This window comes from Microcebus murinus, chromosome 11 (assembly GCF_040939455.1).
Source record: "Microcebus murinus isolate Inina chromosome 11, M.murinus_Inina_mat1.0, whole genome shotgun sequence".
Taxonomy (NCBI): Eukaryota; Metazoa; Chordata; class Mammalia; order Primates; family Cheirogaleidae; genus Microcebus; species Microcebus murinus.
Window position 1 is genome coordinate 389,962 of NC_134114.1, and position 22,352 is coordinate 412,313.

Below are 22,352 nucleotides of genomic sequence, written 5' to 3' on the forward strand. Positions count from 1 at the left end.
AGCTCAGCCGCAGTCACAGCACAACTTTATTCTTGTCAGTCTACTTCAGGCTGTACCAGGAGATGTCAGGGAGGCAGGGCCGTGGGGTGACAGTGAGCCAGTGACAGAAAATGGCTGACTATGCCGGCTGCTCTAGTGTTGTCTGAAATCTATAATGAAGAGACTGGCAGTGTAGTGTGGTTAGATCATTTATAAATCACAGAAATTCACAACCTACTAAACCGATTCGGGTTTGTTCATGCAGACAAAAGGAGCTTTGTAAAATTTAACTCCCATATCAGAGGCCGGGAGAGTCTTTCTGAATTTTCATAAGCAAAGCCTCGCAGGCTGAGCTGGAGAACATTCTAGAAGGTGTTCCCAGGACCCTGGGACCTCCCAAGAAGCCAGTGCACCTGCTGTGGTGAACACTGGCGTAAGGCCTGGGACGATGATTTGAAAAGCCAAAAGTACATCCTGCGTTTGTGCCGTTCACTTTATTGCTTGGGTTGCATACCTAATGATACAATAAACTCCTTTTTAAAAAAGTAAGGCACATGAAAAGACTTCTGTGCAAGTTCCATATTATTTTAAAATTTCTATTGGTTAATAAAGCATTTTCACTACAGAATTATCTAGAAAAGTAGATGATGCATTCTTCTGCAAGCAGAAACATTATTACATTTACCTCATGGCACAATTAAACAGTCACTAAACCCAGTGTTCATATTATAATGATGTAGCCACTATTACAATTGCAAAAACGTTGATCAGCTTATCCACGTATGTACAGCCAGGTCCCCACGTGGTGAAATTTAAAGGGAGAACAGCAACAGCATCTAACTGCGTCCATGTCCCGTTCTATTAAAGGTAAGAGATTTGGCGTTTTGGGTCTTTTTTCTGTAAGCCGTGCTGTTGTTATTCACGAAAAGACAACGTCATACGATACTGAAGACCATGGACAGATACTGTTCGTAAGACACCTGAATCCAGCCATCCTGATCCGTGTCGTAACGTCTGAATATATCCGTCAACCTCTAGGGGAGAAAACAGGCATTCAGATCTTGACATAAGGCAGAAGGAACAAGACATTGGGTAAAAGACATTCAGGGACCCAGTTTCAGAAGCGTGCATGCTTCCTCATCTCCGACACCAGCACAGAGTCCCTGACCGTCCCCACCAGTCAGGGCTCTCCCCCAGGGGACAGAGCCTGCAGGCGTGGCATGGTGAGAACGAAGGCCCAGCGCAACCCAAAAGGAAAGCTCTGGCCCAGGCCCTGGTTCCCTGAGCGAGGGGGGTGGCCCGAGGCCTTCCTTCCCACTGCTCTGCTATCCCGTGGAAGGCCCTCCCCAACGGCTCTCCACTGCTACGCTGGGCTGCTACACTGGGCACCTGGGCCCTGTGGGGCACAGGGAAAGCAGCCCCCCTTGGCTCCTCCCAGAACCTGCCCACAGCAGAGGGGGCCCCACCTGCTGCCTGCCCCTCCTGCCAGTTGAGGGTCCAGGTCAGGTCCGAGGCAGAGACGGGGTGGCCATCCAAACCCCATAACAGGGACAGCTAAACAAGTGCCACCTCCAGATGGACTCAGAGCAATTGTAAAAGGCTCTGAAGAATTTTAATGACAAGAATAAACAGGCACAGTGGAACTCCCTGTGACAACAGCCCACTCACATCCAGACCTGAGAGAAAGGTCCCTCCCCCAGACTCCTCAGCCTGGCGGGGCGGCGTGGCCACCTCCCATGTGCCCACGTGTGAGCACCAGCATACGACCAACTACAGTGACAGCAGCAGCAGACAGCTCTGGCTACAAATAATGGATAATTTTTCTTTATTTTGTGTTTTTCCAAGATGTCTACAAGTTCTCGTGTTATTTTGTAAAATATAATTTTTAAAAAGCCTTTTTCTTTTTGGAAAAAAGCAGAAGGAGGAAAACATTTCTGAGGAGATTTTTCCTCATGGCCATGGGCACTCTCCAAGGGTGGGGTGGACCCAGGGCAGTGGTCAGGCCGCCTGCGTGGACGGGGCGGGGCTGTGAGGAGGCGCTGCCCAAGGGGGGGTCGGCCCTGGCAGGCACTGAGGACCATCGCCCCAGCTGCCGAGAGCCCACATGAGACCAGTCGCTAACTTATGGGACAATCTCACGTGGAAATCTCGACCCCACAGCCATATAGACACAGCACCCAACTCTGCACCACATTTTCTAAAGTGCTCAGAGAGCACTGCAGAAGTGTAATCCAACCTTACAGGAACCCTGAGAGGCAGCGATCCGATACGGCTCACCCCATTTTAGAGGTTTGAAGCTTTAGAGGTTTGAACCAGGTGAACAGACCTGGTTCTCCACCAAATCACTGAACAGGGACTGGCATATCCAAGCCACATCAGAGAAAAATCACTTTTACTATCATTTTAAATAGGAAAAAAAAAAAAAAACTACAAACATTTTCCCAAAAATTCCACGTTCTATCTAAAAACCTAATGCTGTTCACATCTCAGTGGATCCCAGAGCTGACAAGATACGACTTCAATTTGGAGTCAAACTGGAAGAACTTATGAAACAAGTTCTACTTAAGTATTTATGGAACAAACATTTGCTCTCTATAAAATGGAACTGCTTCAGAATGACCGTGGTGCAGGGTATGAAGGTACACGGAGATATTACAATTTACTGGACAAGGGTTAATAATGTTGAATCCAAGTGTATTGTTACTGTCTCAGCTATTGTTTTTGTCTGAAATTTGTCACAATAAAAATTCTCAAAGATATAAAGGTTTACAAAACATGTCTGAAGCTTAAATCTACGGAGCCTGGTTATGCACCTGGAAGCAGCAGGGGTCCATGGGGGAACAGCCGGGTGGGCCCCTTAACCCTGTCTCCATCTTAGTGGGTCTCTGGGCACGTCCTGTGAGCTCTCTGCAACTCTGTCTTCCCAGTGGCAAAGCAGAGAGACCAGCAGCCGGACACCACAGAGCTGCTGAGGAAACGAGACCCTCTGGGCACAGGGCTCTCCCCAGGGGTCAGCGTGAGTCATGACCTCTCCCAGATGCTCGTGTCCGGGAAGGGCTCTGACCCCATGGGGGAGGCCTGAGGGCCAGGCCTGTAGCTCACCTCAGCATGAAGTGACAACCACACAGTGACAACCACAACGGAAACTTGCCCCTTTGCTCAGAATAAAGGATTTTTGTAAAAATACAATATATTTAATACTGTAGTATACATGTAACTAACCTGTTAGATATTGAATAAAAGCTTCCTCTCCTTGAATGGGATGTTCTATAATAATATTTCCAAGGAGAGAAAAACACTACTGTTTACATGTCCATTAACCAGTTACTTCTCCAGGGATGAGATCAACTTTTATAAGCTCCAAAAACTAGTTAATTCCACACCCGGCTGATTCCTTACACTGAAGGCCAAGCACACCACCCCGCCCACCAGCGCTGCCCGGTCACCTGGAGCACGATGCAGCCCTGGATGAAGTCGTCAAAGGCAATCTGCCCTCGTCCTTGTCTGTCGAACTTCCGGATGAGGATGTCGTGGAATTGGTCTGAGAGCCGGTAGCCTTGAAGAGGGAAAGCCAGTGTAAGCAGGGGCCAGGGTCGGGCGCCTGCATTGATGCCCCTGCTCCCCTCACAAGACCCCACGGCCTCACAACAGCAAACAGAGCAGGACTGGGTGGGAATAAAAGTGCAAATTCACTTGAAGGCACTCTGAGAACGGAGACGTGCTTCCTAAATACATCAGTCTGCAATAAATTTACATCTGCACCACCACGGAGCAACCGGCTGAAAGACCAGCATCTCCCTGGGAGGAGGAGTGACTTGGAAGCATCCCCGTCCTGAGAGCTGCGGCCGTTTCAGGTGCACCCTCTCACTCCACGCTGACCGCATCAGCCCAGTGGTTATGCCTGTTCATCTAGATGAGAAAGTCGTGAACGGTTCGCTGCCCTGGGCTACTCGTCACCTGAGGGTGCTCTGAGAGCTGAACCCCAGACAGCTTCCAGCTGGAGGAGACATCGGCACAAGGGAACCGGGGCTGGCGGACACTCCCACATACACGGTGCCCCTGACCTCAGGAGTGCGGTGCACAAGGGTGGAGTCCGGCTGACAAAGGCCAAAGTCACCAAAGGGTCATCAGGCATTAAGATTCCACTTCCGATTTACTCAGAATATCCAAAACATCTCCAGCAGGGGTTGGCTCTGAAGATGTGTGGACGTATTGGATGTCCACGGACCAGCCTAGAGGCCACTCCGGACGAGGACACAACCGCCTGCTTCCGTCCCCGCCCTTGCCCCCAACCTACTACCTGTGTGACTGATTCAGGAGACAAGATCCAGGTGCGAAAATAATTTTACAGGTTTGCAGTCTTGTTGGAATCATTGCAAGGATATGTACACCTATTGTCTGAGTGAATGTCACAGTTAATTACCTATATGAAGACTTAATCATTTTACTGATAAGACTCAAACATGCAGGCATGTACATAGTACCTTCCAGAGTGGTCAGGGCGTTTAGTGACTTAAGTTCAGGGGCCCTAAACATGTGATGATGGAGTCACCTCAGGCTCTCCTTCCCTGCAAGCTGAGCAGAAGACGAGACCCCCACACCCCACTGGAGCTGGAAGGAGACGGCAGGGTGTTGCACACCGCCCCTCCGCCCAGCCAGTCAGTCATTTCCACCTCCTCCACGCGCACTGGGTGTGGCAGCAGCCAGGCTGAGCCCTGACCTGCAGAGGACACAGCCCCTAGGTGTGTGGTGTGCACGGGAACAGGAGCCATCGCTGGCCTCCTGCCAAGATGGGAGAAGGACAGAGGAGAGTGACAGACACGCAGGACTTCCAGTTTGCAGACAACAAGAGCAAGTCCAGTACTCCTGGAATTAACTTCCAATTTCCCTGGCCATCAGTACTATCGTAGGAAAAACAAAAACAGAATCAGACTAATAAAATGAAATGATGAACGAACTATAAAAAGAACCTTGGCAGAAAACCATTCTCTGAGAATGACAGGACCACAGGAATCAAGAGGCTGCCCGCCAGACCAGCACGCTCACCAGAGGGCCACACCTACATGCCCCTTTCTAAGGCCATTCTCCTCTTTTGGACAAAAGCCCCGACTTTGAAATTCCATGAATAAGCCTAACAGAGCCTTGACCTCCACGTAAATCGCTTACTCTGCCTCCCAGGGAAAACAAGCTACACCCGCCCAGCAGGACAAGCCCCCTGGGGGCCCTCTCTGACCTGCCGCAGCTTGGCGCACAAGTGGGACCCCAGCTTCAAACCAGGTGGGTTTGAAGTGCCCACCCCAGGAAGTCGGGGTGGAGACCGTGCCTCGGCCTGTGCAGGATCAGGGTGGGCAGCATGGAGACGCTCCCCAATCCCCCAGCCCTTCCCCGCGTCTTCTCAAGCCCCCCAGAGCTGACAATGGCATCATCCAATGAGGACAGGAACACCTGCCCCCGTGCCTGTACTTCAGGAACCAGACAGCCCTTGTGGGTGCAGCAGACCAACAAATCACCTGTAGACACGTCCAGGTCAGGCCAAGTGGCAGGCAGGCAGGATGGCCAGCACCAGGCCGTGCGCCCAGATCCACCGTCACTCCCAGCAGCACAGCCGCCTGTGTGACCCCCTGGGAAAGGCTGGATGGCAACTAACCACCAGCCCAACCAGCAGGGACAAGTTAAATGACTCCACAGGGACCCTTATACTGCACAGGGCGCCGACCCTGGCATCTCCAACCAGCCAAGGCACGGAAGAAGAGGGGCAGAGTTGCTCTGGGCCTAGGACCTTCACGCAGGCGGAACTGCCATAAAAGCGCACCATGCCGGCATCATCGGCACACGTCGGCCTGCCCCGGATGCCCATGAACACGGTAGGGAAACACAGCACGGGCCTTGGACTTGCTCAGAATGCCTCAGTCATAAAAGGACGACACACAGAAGCAGCAAAAAGATGCAAAAAGGCTGAAACTGGCCATGGTTCCTGAGCTGGAGGAGGGGGGACGCCTGGGGAGTGTGGTGGGGAGTCTGGGTGGTGGCTGTCCTCTGCCCAGCTGCCTCCATCAACGTGCCCTGCCCCACAGAGGGGTTCCTGCCTGTGAACCGAACTTCAGGTAAACCAGCGACCTATGCTGCGCCTGCTGAAGGGGTCAGCCCTGGGGTGGCGAGCACCCCAGTGAGAGGATGAACCTCACCCATCTCTCATCCGGGCCTCTGAACCTGGCACAACGTTGACAAGACACGAATGGGCAGAGGATCCACCCACTGAGGGGTCCTATCAGAGCCACACTGTGCCAGGCTTGGCCCGAGACCCCTGGAGAAAAATCCTGCAGCTCCAATGCCCCCACCCCAAGGGTGAGCCCCCACCCCATGCCAGCTACCGAGATGACATGCAGCCTCCTGTCTGCCTAAGAGCAAAACACCTGCTCTGAGGAGTCAAGACAGGACAGGAATTCTTGCTTCTGAGGCCAACTTCCTAACGGTTAGTACCGAAAAACTTTCTAACAGCTAACCTGCAAGAAGGACGACAACGCTCCTTTCCACAGAAGAGACGGGGAGAGCCCCAGGAAACCAAGGACCAGACACAGGAGGAAACTCTTTAGGACAACCAAGAAATGTGCCCACAGAGCATTTTTCTCCAGGAAAAGCCCAGGAACCAGGAAGGGTTTGTTGCCACCCAGCTAAAGTCGGTTCTGGACCACAAGAAAGGGTGAAGCTTCCTGCCACAGAGTTTTCTGGAGCATTCCTTGTCTGACCAAGAGGCAGAGGCCTGAGGTGCCTACACCAATGTTTCCACTGTGAGCTCTGAGGACCCGATGGTCACTGGCACTAAGCAAAAGAAGAGCTCCAGGGCCTGACGAGCTTAGGACAGGATGACCGCCCTGAACTTGCCACCTGTCTGCGGCCACCAGCTGGTCCCTACGTCCACGCAGCCCTCGCCCACCTGGCAGCACTGCACTCCAGGAAAGCTGTGTCCTTCCCATCCTGCCTTCCACACCGCCCCTGGGAAGAGGAGGCTCTACAGCTCCCCCCACCCAAGGCGCAGCAAGGTCAGCTGCACTCCAAGTCCGGAGTCGGACCTATCCTATCCGAATCTTGGCCTGCAGCTGCAGCTCAGCACAGGACTTCCAGTGGAGACCTAGCGCCTTTCACTGGCCCTACAGACACGTCTGCAGGCAAGAAAGGAAAGAGGAAAAGGAAAGCACGAAGCATGTGCTGGAAGGAAAACCAGAGAGAAGAGCAGAAGTCACAAGAAATGACGTACTTTAGATTAATAACTTCTCTTACTTTTCCTAGAAGGCGTTTATAATCAGCCTTCTGCACACAGCACAGCAGGCCAGGCGAACAGAGTGCTGAGCGCAGTCACCCCAAACTAGAATCTTGGTGTCACCACAACCGGCCCTGGGCTAGTCCCAACCATTTCAGTGTCCCAAGACTAGCACCGGGAAGCCACTGGGTGAGCTCTGGACAGGTACTATGGACACGCCTGAGAAGCACAGCACACTGCCACATGCCCAAACCTGACACACATGTCCGTGTGTGTGCACACGCCAAGCACACACATGGGGAGTGTACTTGAGAATGGGCACATGCTCCTATGCTCTAACTCTCCATGTGAGAGTCAGACCCATAACTTACAGAATCGCTTCTGAGGGTTATTTTGTCATCTTTCCACATATTCTGACGTGTCATGACACACAGGCGGCCCCACGCCATCTTTTGCTTTACCCACTTCAAACTGTTTCCAAAGCCACATTCTCAATTTTGTCCATGACATCATTCCATTTCACACAAGGTGGACGATTTGCATAGCCCTTATCTCATTTTGGATGGAAAACTGCGTAAAAGTGCCCCTGTCAAATATGGCCTTCATGAAGTAAATAGTATCAAAATATGAACCTGTGTGATGTAAATAAAACTATTACATAGACTGTATTTAAAAACCAGTAAGTTCAATACAGTAAGGAGAAAACTTTCACTGGCTCTGAGGCTCCAAAATGAAATATGCTACACAATCGAGAGAAATGCGTTACCAAAACCTGAGAGGGCTTGCTTGAGCTCGTTCTTGTCGATCATGCCGGAGTTATCTCTGTCGTAGGTGCGGAAGACGTTCTGCCAGTCCGTGATGTACTTCCACACACCCGTGAACTCGCTGAAGTTCACGCCGGCCTTGTTCTCCCGGTCAAACATAGCTGAGAAAAGAGGACACTTTAATCACAGTAAACTTCCTCCAGGGACCCTGCCAGCCTTAGCCCTTCAGGACCCCGTGTGGTGCCCGCTAATCGATAACTGCGTGTAGCTAATAAACACTGGTTTGTCAAAGTCAGGGGCTAAGTCCTAAAAGTCTTGTCACCTCTGCCCTGGGGGGTGTGGGAGACTAGCACAGAGCCCTGGCCCCCAAATCCCCCTGGCAGACTGTGTGAAAGGAGGTGTGAGCAAAACACATAAGAAGAGCTGTAACAGAAATAAAAACAATACTTTTCACTGAAGTGGGTCCCAAAAGCAAGTTCTCTGGTAGGTACGCTTGCTTTACCACGAAGAAACCAAGGACAGTGAGGCTGAGTGGCCCAGAACACAAATCTAATTCCTAGAGCTGACCCTCCCCCTTCCCCAGGGACCACAGCACTGGTGGAGGCTCAGAACAGCCCCATGTCACTGGAACCTGCTTTAAACAGGAAAAAGATTCTCACCTGTTAGCTTTCAGTCTAACTCCAGATCCAGATACAAAAGAATCTACAATGGGCCAGGTACAGTGGCTCACACCTGTGATCCCAGTACTCTGGGAGGCTGAGGCGGGAGTATGGATTAAGAACAGGAGTTTGTGATCAGCCTGCACAAGAGCAAGACCCCATCTCTACTAAATAGAAAAAATTAGCTGGACGTGGTGGCATGTGCCTGTAGTCCCAGCTACTCAGGAGGCTAAGGCAGAAAGATAGCTTGAGCCCAGGAATTTGAGGTTGCTGTGAGCTAGGCTGACACCACAGCACTCTACCCTGAGCAAGAGCAAGACTGTCTCAAAAAAAAGAATCTACAACTACATTATAAGTAATAACAAAATGGCTAAAAAATATAGAAAAACTCAGGATTTCTGCTGCAGAGAAAAATGATAAATCATTTGGTCTCTTTTCTAGGCACAGACATTAACATAAGACTGTAGGCTGGGCCCAATGGTTCACACCTATAACTCACAGCATTTGGGAGGCTGAGATGGGAGGATCACTTGAGCCCAGGAATTCCAGATTAGCCTGGGCAACGCAGACACCCATTTCTATTAAAAATAGAAAAATAAGCTAGGTGTGGTGGGGTGGACCTGTAGTCCCAGCTACTTGGGAGGCTGAGGCAGGAAGACTGCCTGAGTCCAGGAGTTGGAGGCTGCAGTCAGCGAGGCTGACGCCAGGGCACTCCTGCCTGGGTGACAGAGCGAGACCTTGTCTCTCTCTCTCTCTAAAAAAAAAAATATATATGTAAGACTATAATATGAGCACTCTTGGCTTGGGCAGAAATGATGGGAAACGAACACTTCTTTCAAACAGTAAGCAATCCTGTTTGCAAGCATGGGATGTTTTCACACTGCTGTTCCAGATGTGGACTGTGTGAGGAACACACAGCGTACAGTCCGTGCTGGAGGGTGCAGGACCTATTGCTGCCGTGCACACAGGCGATAAGCAGAGAGGTGGACAGCCCCACCTTTTCAGCAGGGAGGTAATAGCTGCCGCCATCTGTCAATCTACGTGCTAGTACTATAGGCCAAGACTCTGCCACCACCATGCCTATAAATCATTGCGACAACTCACTGTCTCCATCAGTGTGACGCAGTGATGTGTGCACAACCAACAGGGTGAGAAGGTCTGAAAAAAGTCCTATTGCTATGCCACCATTAGAACTCAGAAAACTCAACATCTGACACTCTACAACACACCGCTGAGCTCACAGAAAGGACTAGAAAACAGTGCAAGGAACAGGAAGCCAGTGAAGGGGCACCAGGCTGCCCAGGGAAAGGCGGACACGAAGCCTTGGCCCTGGAGGCAGCAGAACCGAATCTGAGTGTCCACACTGAAGGCAACCTGGAAGGAGCGATGTCTTTGGAAGGGTAGGCGAGGAAAACTCCAACCCCCAGCAGAGGAAACCTTCCAGGAATGGAAGGGGGGCCAAGGAGCAGCAACATAACACATCTCTCCTGAGAATACACACTGTGCAGCTGCCAGCCTATCCTCTCTTGGGTCAGCAGCCCAAATCTCTGCCACCTGAGCCAGCGGGGAGCACAGAACCTGAGAAACCCATCCCCTGAGTACACAGAAATGATGCAAATCCTCAGGCCCTGGTCTGCACACGAATCCACAAAACAAACAAAAATTATGAAAATATCATGGAAATTAGCCAATGTGAGAGCTTCGGCAGGAACAGTGATCAGATGCAGACCACCCTCCCAAAGACTTCATGTAATCAGAAAGATAATGCAAAGTAGCTATATACTATAAATATGTAACTATTCTTCAACAAAAAATTTACTTAAAGTTTAAAAAAACTGTCATATAAAATATTCAAAAAATTAAAGATGGAATCACAAAAATAAGCAATAAGAGACTATCAAAAATGACCAGATAAGGCCGGGTACAGTGGCTCACACCAGTAATCTCAGAACTCTGTGAGGCAGAGGTAGGAGGGTCACTTGAGCCCAAGAGTTTGAGACCAACTTGAGCAACACAGTGAGACCCCCCCTCTACAAAATAAAATATAAAATTAGCTAGTTGCATGCCTGTAGTTCTAGCTACTTGGAAGGCTGAAGCAAGAGGATCACTCGAGCCCGAGAATACAAGGCTGCAGTGTGATCGCACCACTGCACTCTAGTCCAGCCTGGGCAACAGAGCAAGGCTCTATTTCTTGTATTCTAGTCTGGGGCGGGGGGGGGGGGGGGGGGCTCTATTTCTTTAAAAAAAAAAAAAAGGTAAGTCTTGGAACTAAAAGATTTAGACATTTTAAATATATATAATCTTGAGAATTAGAAACTGAAAGGATGGGTTAAACAGCAAATTAAAGATAAAGAATCAGTGGAAGCAAACACTCATAGCAAGAAGAGGTGCTGAAACAGGGAGGGTAGCATGGAAGGGTCCGGCACCCACTGAGCTGTAGCTCCAGAAGGGAAGGAGAAGCCATGACCACAGGTCAGGAGGCATGACCAGCGCCCAAGCAGGACAGAGGACAGGCAGCACCTGTCTGTCTGCAGATACTCACATATGATAGACCGAACAGTCACTGGGTTAAACGGAGTCCACGTGCCTGAAAACAAACACACACGTTAAACTGGAAGAAAGGCATTGCTGCAGGGGACTGTCAGCTCTGGTCTGCAGCTGGGGGCTCAGTGAGAGGCCGTCCTGTGCTCCAGAGCAGTGGCACTCACAGGCACGGCTCCAGGGGACCCTGGATGTTCCGGCTGCCATGACAGAGCACCAAAGCTTCCTGGTCAGGCCCTGGAGTCCTTCGTGTCCTGCCGAATATCTGAAGGAGTTATAATTATCTGGGGCTGGAAGTTCACTCTTGCTTAATATCATAACCAAGAAATGGTTTTATTTACTTTAATTTACTGAATTTTCCAGACACGCAGCCACTAGCCAAGTTCAGAAGGTCCCACCAGTCTGGAACGTCACTAAGCCCCGTTTCAGAAGATCCTGCCACCCAGACCACCAGCGCCTGAGGAGCTGGTGTCGCAAAGACCCGAGTGTGCAGCTCGGTCACTCGGCGGTTCCAGTGATTCTACACACACGCGTGAGCACCAAATACCTCCTCGTGTGTCCCTCAGTAACCGTGTCACAGCATACTGAAAACGTGATAAAATCACACCTTAAAAATTTCTCCTAAAATTACAGTGGCATTATACCATTTTCCTTGAAACTGTGAACAGATAGGCTGTACGTTGCTTTGATTCATTGCTAAATCTGATATGCCTGAGAACTCAGAACCATGTCTCAACTACGATGATGGAATGTTCTGCCCAAGAACCTGTTATCAGAGAGATTGGTGCCTTCAAACAATTTTATACTCACTAAAAACAGACTAAAGAATGTTTTTAATATGGGGGAAGATCAGGGGCTTTCCTTATTCCCCATTTGTATAAAACACCATCTTTTCTTCTGCATACAGGACTGCTGCGGTTCTGGGCAGCACACACAGACAAATCAACCTCACAGAGCAACTCCTCTGAGCTCCCGTTCACAGAGCCGGAGGTTGCCACCTGGAACGCAGGCAGTGGGCGGCAGGGTCTGCAGGCGCATCCTTCACGCCCCCTTCCCCCTAGTCACTCCGGACTCATAAGCCTCCTCCTGGTGCCCACTTGGCTCTGGGCTTTTTCTCAAGCTGATGTAACCCTCCTAAAGCATTCAACACCACCCCCCCTGCAACTCCCACCTTCCCTTCCTCAGAGACCCCACCCCAGGACCCCATGTTCCCCTAGCCCAGAAGTTAAATCCACTTGCTCCCCTTGGGCACCTCCCAATTCCGCCTGGGCACACCCTGCCCACCTGCCCAGCACTCTTCCCAGGAAGGCAGCTGTGGCTGGCACACAGCAGCGCTCAGCGAGCGTTTGTTAAACTGAATAGATTTGCAGTTGGCAGGAATATCTCTCTGGCAGGCTTTACAGGTGCCTGGGGGGAGAGTGGACTGGAGTATTTATATAAAAGCATTAGGAAAGGCCAGCATTACTGAAGACTAATATTATAAAAGGAACGATATGTTACAGAGAGCCCACAAAGCAAAGAAAATTCTGAAGAGTGCCACTTCCCTATCCAATCCTACTCGGGCTGCCTTCATTCTCACCTGCCACACGCACTGAACTAAGTCTACACCCACGGATAACCCGCTCCACCCACTGCTGGCAAGGAGCCCCAGGAGACAAGCCCACCCACTAGAGGTCTCCCCTGGCTCTGCCCTCTGGTTTCCTATCTTCCACGGGAAGAGCCCACACACACTCGTGGCCCTGCACTGCCCACTCAGAGCTGGAGCGAGGACTGTGACCTCGTGGAGGAGACCTAAACTCCCACAGTGGAGGCTGCACCGTGAGGCTGCCCCGACTGTCCATAAAGCACTAGCCTCTCTGGGCCTTCTCAGCAAGTAACACGGCCAAACAGAGCCACACAGGTGAAACACAAGTGAAATGTTAGATCACGCTGCAGTGCAGGCACAGGAGGGGCAGGTGCCACCCGGACGGGCACACACGGAGTACACAGATGGCATATTCTTGAGAGCTGGGGCCCGGAGGGAACCAGATAGCCATAGAGGAGCCTTCTGGAATATTCTGAGGATTGCAGGAGGGTCTGAGGCGTGGGAGAGAAGAGGGTGCCCCAGGCTGAGTCAAGGATCAGGGAGAGGCTGCCCCTCACCTGCCACAAGGGCCGAGACACAGAGGCAGAAGCGTGTCTGTAAAACTGTATTATAACACTGCCTCGACTGTCAATCTGCTCAGTTTAACACACGCTCCTGGTGTTCTCCACTCGCCCTTCCTGCTGCCCACACGGGGCCTGACATCTCCATGGAAACCACGTAATACTAACAGCCAACATTCAACTGACCCTTCACGTGTGCCAGATCCTAAGACTAAACATCAAAGCTTATGACCCACAGTGAGCGGACATTTGATATTTTGGTTATGCTAGGCATTAAATACACCTGAGTGTCTGCCTGAAAATCTAAGTACAGTTATAGGCCGGATGACGACATCTTAGTCCACACGACCACATCAGGGGTCCCATGCATTTTTAATACTGTGTTTAGGGTTGGGCGCAGTGGCTCATGCTGGTAATCCCAACACTTTGGGAGGCCAAAGTGGGGGAACTGCTTGAGGCCAGGAGTTCAAGACCAGCCTGGGCAACACAGCAAGACCCCATCCTTACAAAAAAATAGAAAAATTAGCTGGGCATGGTGGTACCCCCTATAGTCCCAGCTTCTCAGGAGGCTGAAGGAGGAGGATCACTTGAGTCCAGGAGTTTGAGGCTGCAGTGATCACAACTGTGATCACAACACTGCACTCCAGCCTGAGCGACAGAGTGAGACACCCTGTCTCTTAAGAAAAAAAAAAAATGTAATTAGCCTGTAATCCTAGCACTCTAGGAGGCCAAGGCGGGTGGACTGCTCAAGGTCAGGAGTTCAAAACCAGCCTGAGCAAGAGCGAGACCCCCATCTCTACTAAAAATAGAAAGAAATTAGTTGCCAATTAAAAATACATAGAAAAAATCAGCCAGGCATGGTGGCACATGCCTGTAGTTCCAGCTACTCGGGAGGCTAAGGCAGGAGGATCACTTGAGCCCAGGAGTTTGAGGTTGCTGTGAGTTAGGCTGATGCCACAGCACCCTAGCCCGGGCAACAGAGTAAGATTCTGTCTCCGAAACAAACATTTAATTAAATAAATATACAATTTTCTGTTAAAAAAAAATATCACACGGTGATATAAGCAGTTTTTCATAGAGATTACTGAAAGCAGAGAACACAGAAGACAGAAAAAAAATTTTTATAAGCCCTTCACCTCTAGGGACCCTTTATCTCAGATTTCCTGGGCCAGCCTCAATTCCCAACATGTCTGAGTGATGTCAGAACCACCCAGCTTGCAAAAGATTTCCTGTCAGACTTAAATTACAAAAATATGGCTGCTATACCTGTAAGCCTTGCCTCAAATTCATCTCAAAGAACCAAAGGAAACAAACATTTACATTATTGTCCATGTAAATCAAGTAGATGTGACTTTTTCCACTCACAATTTGGGGACAGTGCTAAAGCTGTAAGAAGCGTTCCACAGTTCTACAGAGGTAGAGTTAAATCACCAACAGATGTTTTAGTGCTTTTTCCCATCTAAACCTCAAGCACAGAAAGGATTTTAGGGATTTATATCCATGTCCATTCTCAAAAAAGGGGGGAAACCCCACCTCAATCCCTACTCTTCAAATATACGTTGTCTTTTTACTCACCAAAGAGTTTTCTTTATTGAAATTATGTCCTGTTAATCAGAAACTCAAATTCTTGTTGATAAAGACCTTAGTGAGTGGTAAAAGATCAACTCTTTTTTTTTTTTTTTTTTGAGACAGAGTCTCACTTTGTTGCCCAGGCTAGAGTGAGTGCCGTGGCGTCAGCCTAGCTCACAGTAACCTCAAACTCCTGGGCTCAAGCGATCCTCCTGCCTCAGCCTCCCGAGCTGTGACTACAGGCATGCACCACCATGCCCAGCTAATTTTTTATATATATATATATTAGTTGGCCAATTAATTTCTTTCTATTTATGGTAGAGACGGGGTCTTGCTCTTGCTCAGCCTGGTTTCGAACTCCTGACCTCGAGCAATCCGCCCACCTCGGCCTCCCAGAGTGCTAGGATTACAGGCGTGAGCCACGGCACCTGGCCAAGATCAACTCTTCACTCACATGCGGACAGCTGAAACGCCTAACTACCTGGACTCAGTCACATTTTTTCTACATTGTCACTGGGAACCTCTTCCACTTTCCTGCACCAGACTCTGGGACTCCCAGCCTCACTGGACCTTTCCACTGGAAGAGAGCTCAGGCACAGCACTGGCATTTAGTGCATGGACTGTGCCAGGTCTCTGGTGCCTCTTCAGGTTCAGCAAATCCAGTATTTCACTGGTCACCTTCTATTTTGGCTACACACAGCCATAGTCAGAAATATGGCCTTTCTGAAAAGCAATCAGAATACTGATCAACAGTATTTACAAGGCTTAGATCCTCTGATCTGATAAATTCCACTTCTAGAAACTTGTTCTATAAAATTACAAAACAGGTGGAGCTGGCCTCGGCGCGCTGGGCGCCCGACGCTGGCGCCCAGCAGAGACAGAACGAGGTGGGCTGGGTACCAGCGGCGCGGCTGCGGAGCCTAGCCGGCTCTAGGGGTGGCGCCGCTTGGAGTCTGAGGGGCTCTAGCCAAGCGGCTTCGGCTGTGCCCGAGGTCCCTGAGCGAAGTGAGGCCCAAGCCGAGAGGCTGCGCCCGGAGTGATGGACGTTAGTGTGGTGTCCAGCGTTGGTTGCTTTGTACGTAATTTGAAGAAGGCAAAAGAGAATGAAAGAAGTAGATAATCTTGAAAGTATAAAAGAAGAATGGGCTTGTGAAACAGGATCTGACAATCAACCTCTTAGTGACAATCAACAAACAAACTGTGAATGTTTTGTTGACAGCCTTTTTGAGGAAGCTCAGAAGGTTGGTGCCAAGTGCTTGTCCCCCACTGAACAGAAGAAACAGGTAGATGTAAGTATAAGATTATGGAAAAATGGATTCACAGTCAATGATGATTTCAGAAGTTATTCTGATGGCGCAAGTCAGCAGTTCCTGAACTCTATCAAAAAGGGGGAATTACCTTCAGAATTACAGGGAATTTTTAATAAAGAGGAGGTGGATGTTAAAGTTGAAGATAAGAAAAATGAAGTGTGTGTCTCTACAAAGCCTGTGTTTCAGCCCTTTTCGGGACAAGGCCACAGACTGGGAAGTGCTACACCAAAAATTGTTTCTAAAGCAAAGAGAACTGAAGTTGACAATAAAAATAATTTGTCTGCTGTTCCACTGAATAACTTGGAACCCATAACTAATATACAGATCTGGTTAGCCAATGGCAAAAGGATTGTCCAGAAATTTAACATTTCTCATAGGGTAAGCCACATCAAAGACTTCACTGAACAATACCAAGGATCTCAAAGAAGTCCTCCCTTTTCCCTGGCAATAGCTCTTCCTTTCCTCAAATTGCTAGATGAAACACTCACACTGGAAGAAGCAGATTTACAGACTGCTGTAATCATTCAGAGACTCCAAAAGACTGCTGAACCTCTTAGCAAACTTTCAGAGCATTGATTTTTGATAAATTGGAAAATTTGCAGAGAAATGATGGTTGTAAGTGGGCAAACCAAAATGGGGGATAGGAAAAGTCAAATTTCTGGACTTTTAATTTACCTACTGTTTAACTTTCCAGATAAGAAGATTTTTAAGTAAGTACAGGTTAAGAAAGTAACATGACTGGAAAATATATTTAGTGTACTTTTTCCAAAGGCTACTCAAAAGAAAATATACTTATTTTCAAATACCAAGTAATCAACATAAGATATATTAAATAGCTGTATCATTTAGAATCTAAATATCATATAAATTAGCAAATATGTTCACAGCATCTGTCATTCAAACATCGTTCCCAAACAGCAGGGATTTATTTAAATGTTAGCTGCCTCAGCATTTTTAAATGACACAGTACATTAAAAATTATAAGTGGCAGGTTAAAAAACATCAATGTAATTATTTTAAAACTCAGATATGATCAAAAGTTTAGAGAGACCTGGTTTTACCACATCTATGCCTAATTTTCACAGTGTTCTTGGTTTTCATTCTGTATTGGCAAGATACACCCAAATATTAATTTGGCAACAGTATCTAAGATGTATTTTCATTTAAGAATAAAAGTGTGTGTTTAGTAAAAAAAAAAAAAATTACAAAACAAACTCTTACAGTATTTACATTAACGAAAATTAGAAACCATCTAAATGTCTAATAGTGAAACACTGTAAACTAAATTTTGCTACAGACTCTGTCTGTGCAGTTCTATGCCAGGCTGAGTCCAAGGGAAGGAGTTGCAGAGTCTGGTGGGAACAGGCTTGGTGAAGGCGGAAAGGGATCTAAACTTCCAGTTGTCTTACTTTTACATGCAAAGAAACTAAGGCCAGAAATGCTGTGATTGGCCCAAGGTTGTGGAGCAGCTTGTCACCAAAGCCAAGTCCACCAAATCCCAATCCCTCCTCTGCTTCTCTCTGAAGCTCTAGCAGGGCGAGTTTCTGGGGGGAGCAGACACGACAGCTCTTCGGGGCCGGATGACTCACTGAGACTCACAGGACTCATGGTTATGGTTTATTAGAGGAAGGATACTGAGTAAAACCAGCAAAGGGAAAGAGCTGGTGGAGAAACCAGGCACAAGATTCCAAAGTCCTCTCCCAGCCAAGACTCAAAGGACATGCTGAATCCCTCCAGCAAAAAGCTGTGACCACAGAGTGGCACGATGGCAAAATTCAGGATTTACAAGACACAGCGAGCAGCAGAGCCAAGCAGGGAGGCTCTCCTGAGCCTGGGTTTTTCCTGGGGCCAGCAACTGAGGCTCTAGCTGTCCAGAAAAAGTGGGGCAACATGGTGCGAGGCTCAAGGCTCAGTCAGAACATGCCAGAAGCCAGCCAAGGCCAGTCACCAAACAGGCCCCTCCTGGGAAGGTGCAAGGTCTGAGCAACCCTTTCCCCCACAAGAGATCAAAGCTGAGGCGAGTCTCTAACTCGCTCTGCTTCCTCACCAGGGAAACCAGTACCATCAGCCACCAGTGGGCCCGTGTGCAGTAAGGGCAGTGGTATGACCGGACAAGTGTTCTACACAGAACTGTCCTGCTTGAGTGATTGATGTTCTCATTCTTTGTAATATGGGGTTCCCAAGAGAGCTACAACTCTATTTGATAAAAATACCTTCAAAAGAATTTAAGAAGTAGTATTTTTTCTAAAGCACAGCTAAAAAATGACCCCTTGAAACACATCAATACGTTAAGGCAAACCTACTTTAGAAGCAAAAAAAAAAAGGAGGCTTGAGAAGAATTAATTTCTCATAATTCCAAGAAATATGTGAAGGTGAAAAAAAATCCCAAAAGGTACTAAACTCAAGATAATTTGTGACATGTTATTTCAAAAAGGCTAGAGAACAGCCCTCTTCTGTCTTTCTTCATACCTATTAACCGCAGACCTCCCAGAGAGCCGTCATTTTTAGAAGCTCTCCTGTGAAAACAAGTCTTATAAAGAACCAGTGTAAGGGATCCACAAACCTTTCTCAGTATGGTTTTGACTAGATTTTAATAGAGAACATTCAACAGCACAAATGTAAATGAAGTGAGAAATCATGCTATTTTGTAACTTTAGTTTCTCTACCAGTAATACGTGAATTAAATTAATTTCCTGAAATAGCCTAATAACCTGGTTCTACTATCAAAACAGAAGCCCAATTCTGGGAGAACAATTAGAAGTCTAAATAATTTCAATCGTGTTAGTACAGGCATTCAAAGAAGAGAACGAGGAGAACTGACATGCATCTACCCAAGGACAAATGCTGTGTGCCTGTACACACACTCTGCACCTTCCTTCTTGAAGCTCACAGTGCAGTACCAAGAGCGAGCTACAACAGCTGACAAAACCACACAAGGAGAAAGGTGAGTATCAGAGAAAGTGCCATATTGTCTGAGGGTGGCAGTGCACACTCACCTTAGAGAACAGGTGCTTGGACAGTACCTTAAAGGCTGCAACCCCCAGGGACGAAGGCAGGAGTGCAGCCCCCAGGGCAAGCAGGGGCCCAGGGTGACCTGAGGACCATAATGGTCCAGCTGGGGCATTCAGTAAATACCAAAAGGCAGATACACGTGGAAAATCACAGGGGCTCAGCATGAATGCTCAAACGGGAGTAAAACTGAAAAACCACTCAAAATGAATGCCTCTGAGGCCTGACCTCTGAGGAGGGCACTCCATGTAGTACCTATCACCAATCTACCACCATGGTGACTGCCCACTTAAATCTGGTGACCATCTGACCATATTTAACATGTTACATGAAGAAATCATCCACTTTGGTTAACATTTAGAAAATTTAAGCTAAGATTTGCCAAACTGTAGTCAGTTCTTTCTAGTAACCCTTCCTTGTACTTATCCTGAGTATAACTCAAGCAATGGAGATGCATATAAAAAATAAAAATGATTTAATAATGATCAGAAAATAGAAAAATCAAGAAGGCACAATCATCAGGGCAGAGATTATGAAATTTCTTAAATTCCTGAAAATGATCTGTGTATATGCATGTGAAATAACACACCAGTATCTGTGGCCCACATAGCAACTACTAGGAAATGAGGTCAGTAGCATCTACTACTTTACAGGTAAACGTGTTGCTCTGAAAACACAAATCCTCAGCTTAACACAAACCATTAGACATTAATGCTGAATGCCTAGCATGTGCCAAAGGCGAGGGGTTCTCCTCTAACCCTCGCCCCAACACTGTGAGGCAGAGTCCAGCAACCAGCATCTCCCACTCCCCAGTCGGCCTCCTGCAACAGCCTGCTGTCTGCTAACAAAGATGAGCTTTTCAACATTTTCATGTCTTGAAATAGACCCCTTTTCTATTGTAAAGGGCTCACCTCTGGAAAGGCAAACCATAAACATAACAATTAGAAAAGATGCTTGCATTTGAGGGATTACAAAAAAAAAAAAAAACACAGCAATCAGGTATTTAATTGTGTAAAATGTTTCTATCAGTACTAGTGTAGATTAATCACACTGAAACCATCAAGAACATAATTCCATGGAGAGCCCCTGACCACCACACAAGAACTATCATCCTCCCATCCCCGACCTGAACGCCCAGTGTTCCTCACTCTGATAAGAATACCTACCCACAATTCTGCTGCCGGCACCTCCAATATTCTCTATAATTTCCCCAGGAATTTGGCCTGAGAAGCTCAGCAGTTCCTATAGCAACCTAGCAACCACACTCCCACATAAGTGCTGCATGAACCTTCCCAAACACTTCAACAATCACCCCCCAGCATCACTGACAACATCTTCAATGTCACTAAGATTCAGTTACCTAAAGAATTCAAGGTATTTTGTAGGTCAAAATACCTACAAAATTCTTGCTGTACAAAGCTAAACTTCCTACTCCTCTCCTAAAATCTACACCCCAGATTCTATTTGTCAAGAAACATTTCCTATACTCATGCCTACAGTCCTGCAGCTAGCTCCTCAGCAAGGTAATCAGTTCCTCAGCAGGGTAAATCAGAAACACCTCCACCACAGGACAGCTATACTAGCTTGTCTTAGAGATTCCTTTGTGCTTGGAAAATAAATTCCAGAAAGGAAGTTATTTACTGCAAGTAGATCAAGCTTGCAATTTACTAGTCTTGACAGCCAGGTACTACTGGCCCACTCACCATTGGAGAGTGCTTGCTGGAGCTCGTTGTCAGATATCACTCCACTCCTGTCTTTATCAACCCTGCAAAATCAAGACAACCAGTTAAGCTATTGAGTAAAAGTGCAAGAAATGCAAAACATATGCTTAACTCTCTGTCAATGATACACTAGGTTCTGGAATGCTCTCTCTAGTAGATCTTTAGGAAATGCTCCAAGTGCCAAAAACCCTAAGAGGGGGATCATCTTTTCTCTCTTGTGTCCCCATCTCAAGCCTTCCCTAGCTTCCTCCCCTGGCCAGTCTGAATTCACACCAGAACCAGATTTTCTTTTTCACAAACAGGAAAAAATTCCCTCAGCCAATTAAGTCATTCCCTGGCCATGAGTCACTCAAGTTTCAGCCATCCATTCAGTGGAAGGACGACTAGGGAAGAAGGCGTTGCCATAAAGATCACCTGCCCCAAGCAAACGCCAGGTCTCCCTGCTGCTTCTCTGGCTACTGCCATTTTAACATCGCTGGAAAGCGTGTTTCTGCTCTCCCAACACAAGCATTCCTGGGAGAGCTTCCACTTGGTGGTTCCTGGGGCGGGGAGAAAGGCCGAGCCCCAGGACCTTGCGGCCGCGATTTCGGTCGGGGCTGCACCTCGGGAGGGGCCCGGAGTGCGGGTGGAGGACCCGGCAGGGGACCGAGGGGGAGGCTGAAGGGGACCAAGTAGGGGGCCGGAGGGAGGGGATAGGGGTCCGGGGAGACCGAAGGGCACAGGCAGGAGGCCAGGGAGGGGGACCGGGTAAGAGGCCGGGAGGGAGCCTGAGGGCGACGGGGCAGGACCGGGGAAGCCGAAGGGACGAACTATGGGGCCGAGGGGGAGGCCGAGAGGACGGGCAGGAGGCGCCCGGGCGGCGCCAGGCCTCACCTCTGGAAGACGTTCCACAGGAAGCTCTGATCCGGTAGCGCCGGGCCCGCAGTAGGGCCGGGGCCGGCCCCGGGGCCAGGGCGGTAGGAGTAAGAGGCCATGGGCCGAGGCGCGCAGCTAGGCTGAAGCGCCGGCGGCAACAGGACTCGCTGGGGCGACTCTGCTTCCGCCTCTGCCCTGGGCAGAGCCTGGCGCTACGCCACTTCCGGGGGTGCAGGAAGTACGTATGTCCCGCGAGGTCACGGGGCCCCGCACGGCCAATCCCCTCGCTGCGCAGTTGCCAGGCAACGCCAGGGCGCTCAAGGGCTGTCTGGCCAGAGGGCAGCACGGGGCTGGGACCCCGCGTTGGAGGGTGCGGGCCGGGGCGAGGACTCGCGCTGGTGACGGGCGGTTCTGGTAGCTGAGAAAGTTTCAGGCGCTGACGATATCTGGCGGTGAATGTTCTGGAAGGGAAGGTGCGGTGTCCACAGCCTCAGCGTTTCCAGCGTCGGCGTGGCGGGCGCCGCCCCGTTTCCAACCGGCTT

At 48.9% G+C, this 22,352-nt stretch overlaps 1 protein-coding gene and 1 pseudogene across 2 annotated transcripts; one reads left to right on the forward strand and one right to left on the reverse strand.

The window, feature by feature from the left end:
• Window positions 1-8: 8 nt before the first annotated feature.
• On the reverse strand, window positions 9-22,029 carry PDCD6 (programmed cell death 6). Of its 2 annotated transcripts, none has more exons than XM_076007917.1 (6): window positions 21,829-22,029; window positions 20,938-20,999; window positions 11,203-11,247; window positions 8,010-8,162; window positions 3,426-3,535; window positions 9-1,013 (listed from the first exon to the last, which is right to left on the reverse strand). In XM_076007917.1, the coding sequence occupies exons 1-6, from the start codon at window positions 21,927-21,929 to the stop codon at window positions 915-917; spliced, it is 570 nt and encodes a 189-aa protein (XP_075864032.1). In that variant the 5' UTR covers window positions 21,930-22,029; the 3' UTR covers window positions 9-914. The 2 variants fall into 2 exon arrangements, with proteins under 2 accessions (XP_075864032.1, XP_020145813.2); XM_020290224.2 differs by having other exon boundaries at window positions 8,004-8,162.
• On the forward strand, window positions 15,962-16,816 carry LOC105876463 (UBX domain-containing protein 2A pseudogene; annotated as a pseudogene).
• Window positions 22,030-22,352: the final 323 nt, after the last annotated feature.

What these genes read in the sequence shown, in the direction of transcription:
- PDCD6 (XM_020290224.2), bottom strand. Translation starts at nt 21,929, where the DNA reads ATGGCCTCTTACTCCTACCGCCCTGGCCCCGGGGCCGGCCCCGGCCCT. An exon ending in CTGTGGAACGTCTTCCAGAG is followed by an intron (nt 21,000 to 21,828) that starts GTGAGGCCTGGC and finishes TTGATTTTGCAG; the next exon opens with GGTTGATAAAGACAGGAGTG. An exon ending in CCAGCAAGCACTCTCCAATG is followed by an intron (nt 11,248 to 20,937) that starts GTGAGTGGGCCA and finishes GTTTGTTTTCAG; the next exon opens with GCACGTGGACTCCGTTTAAC.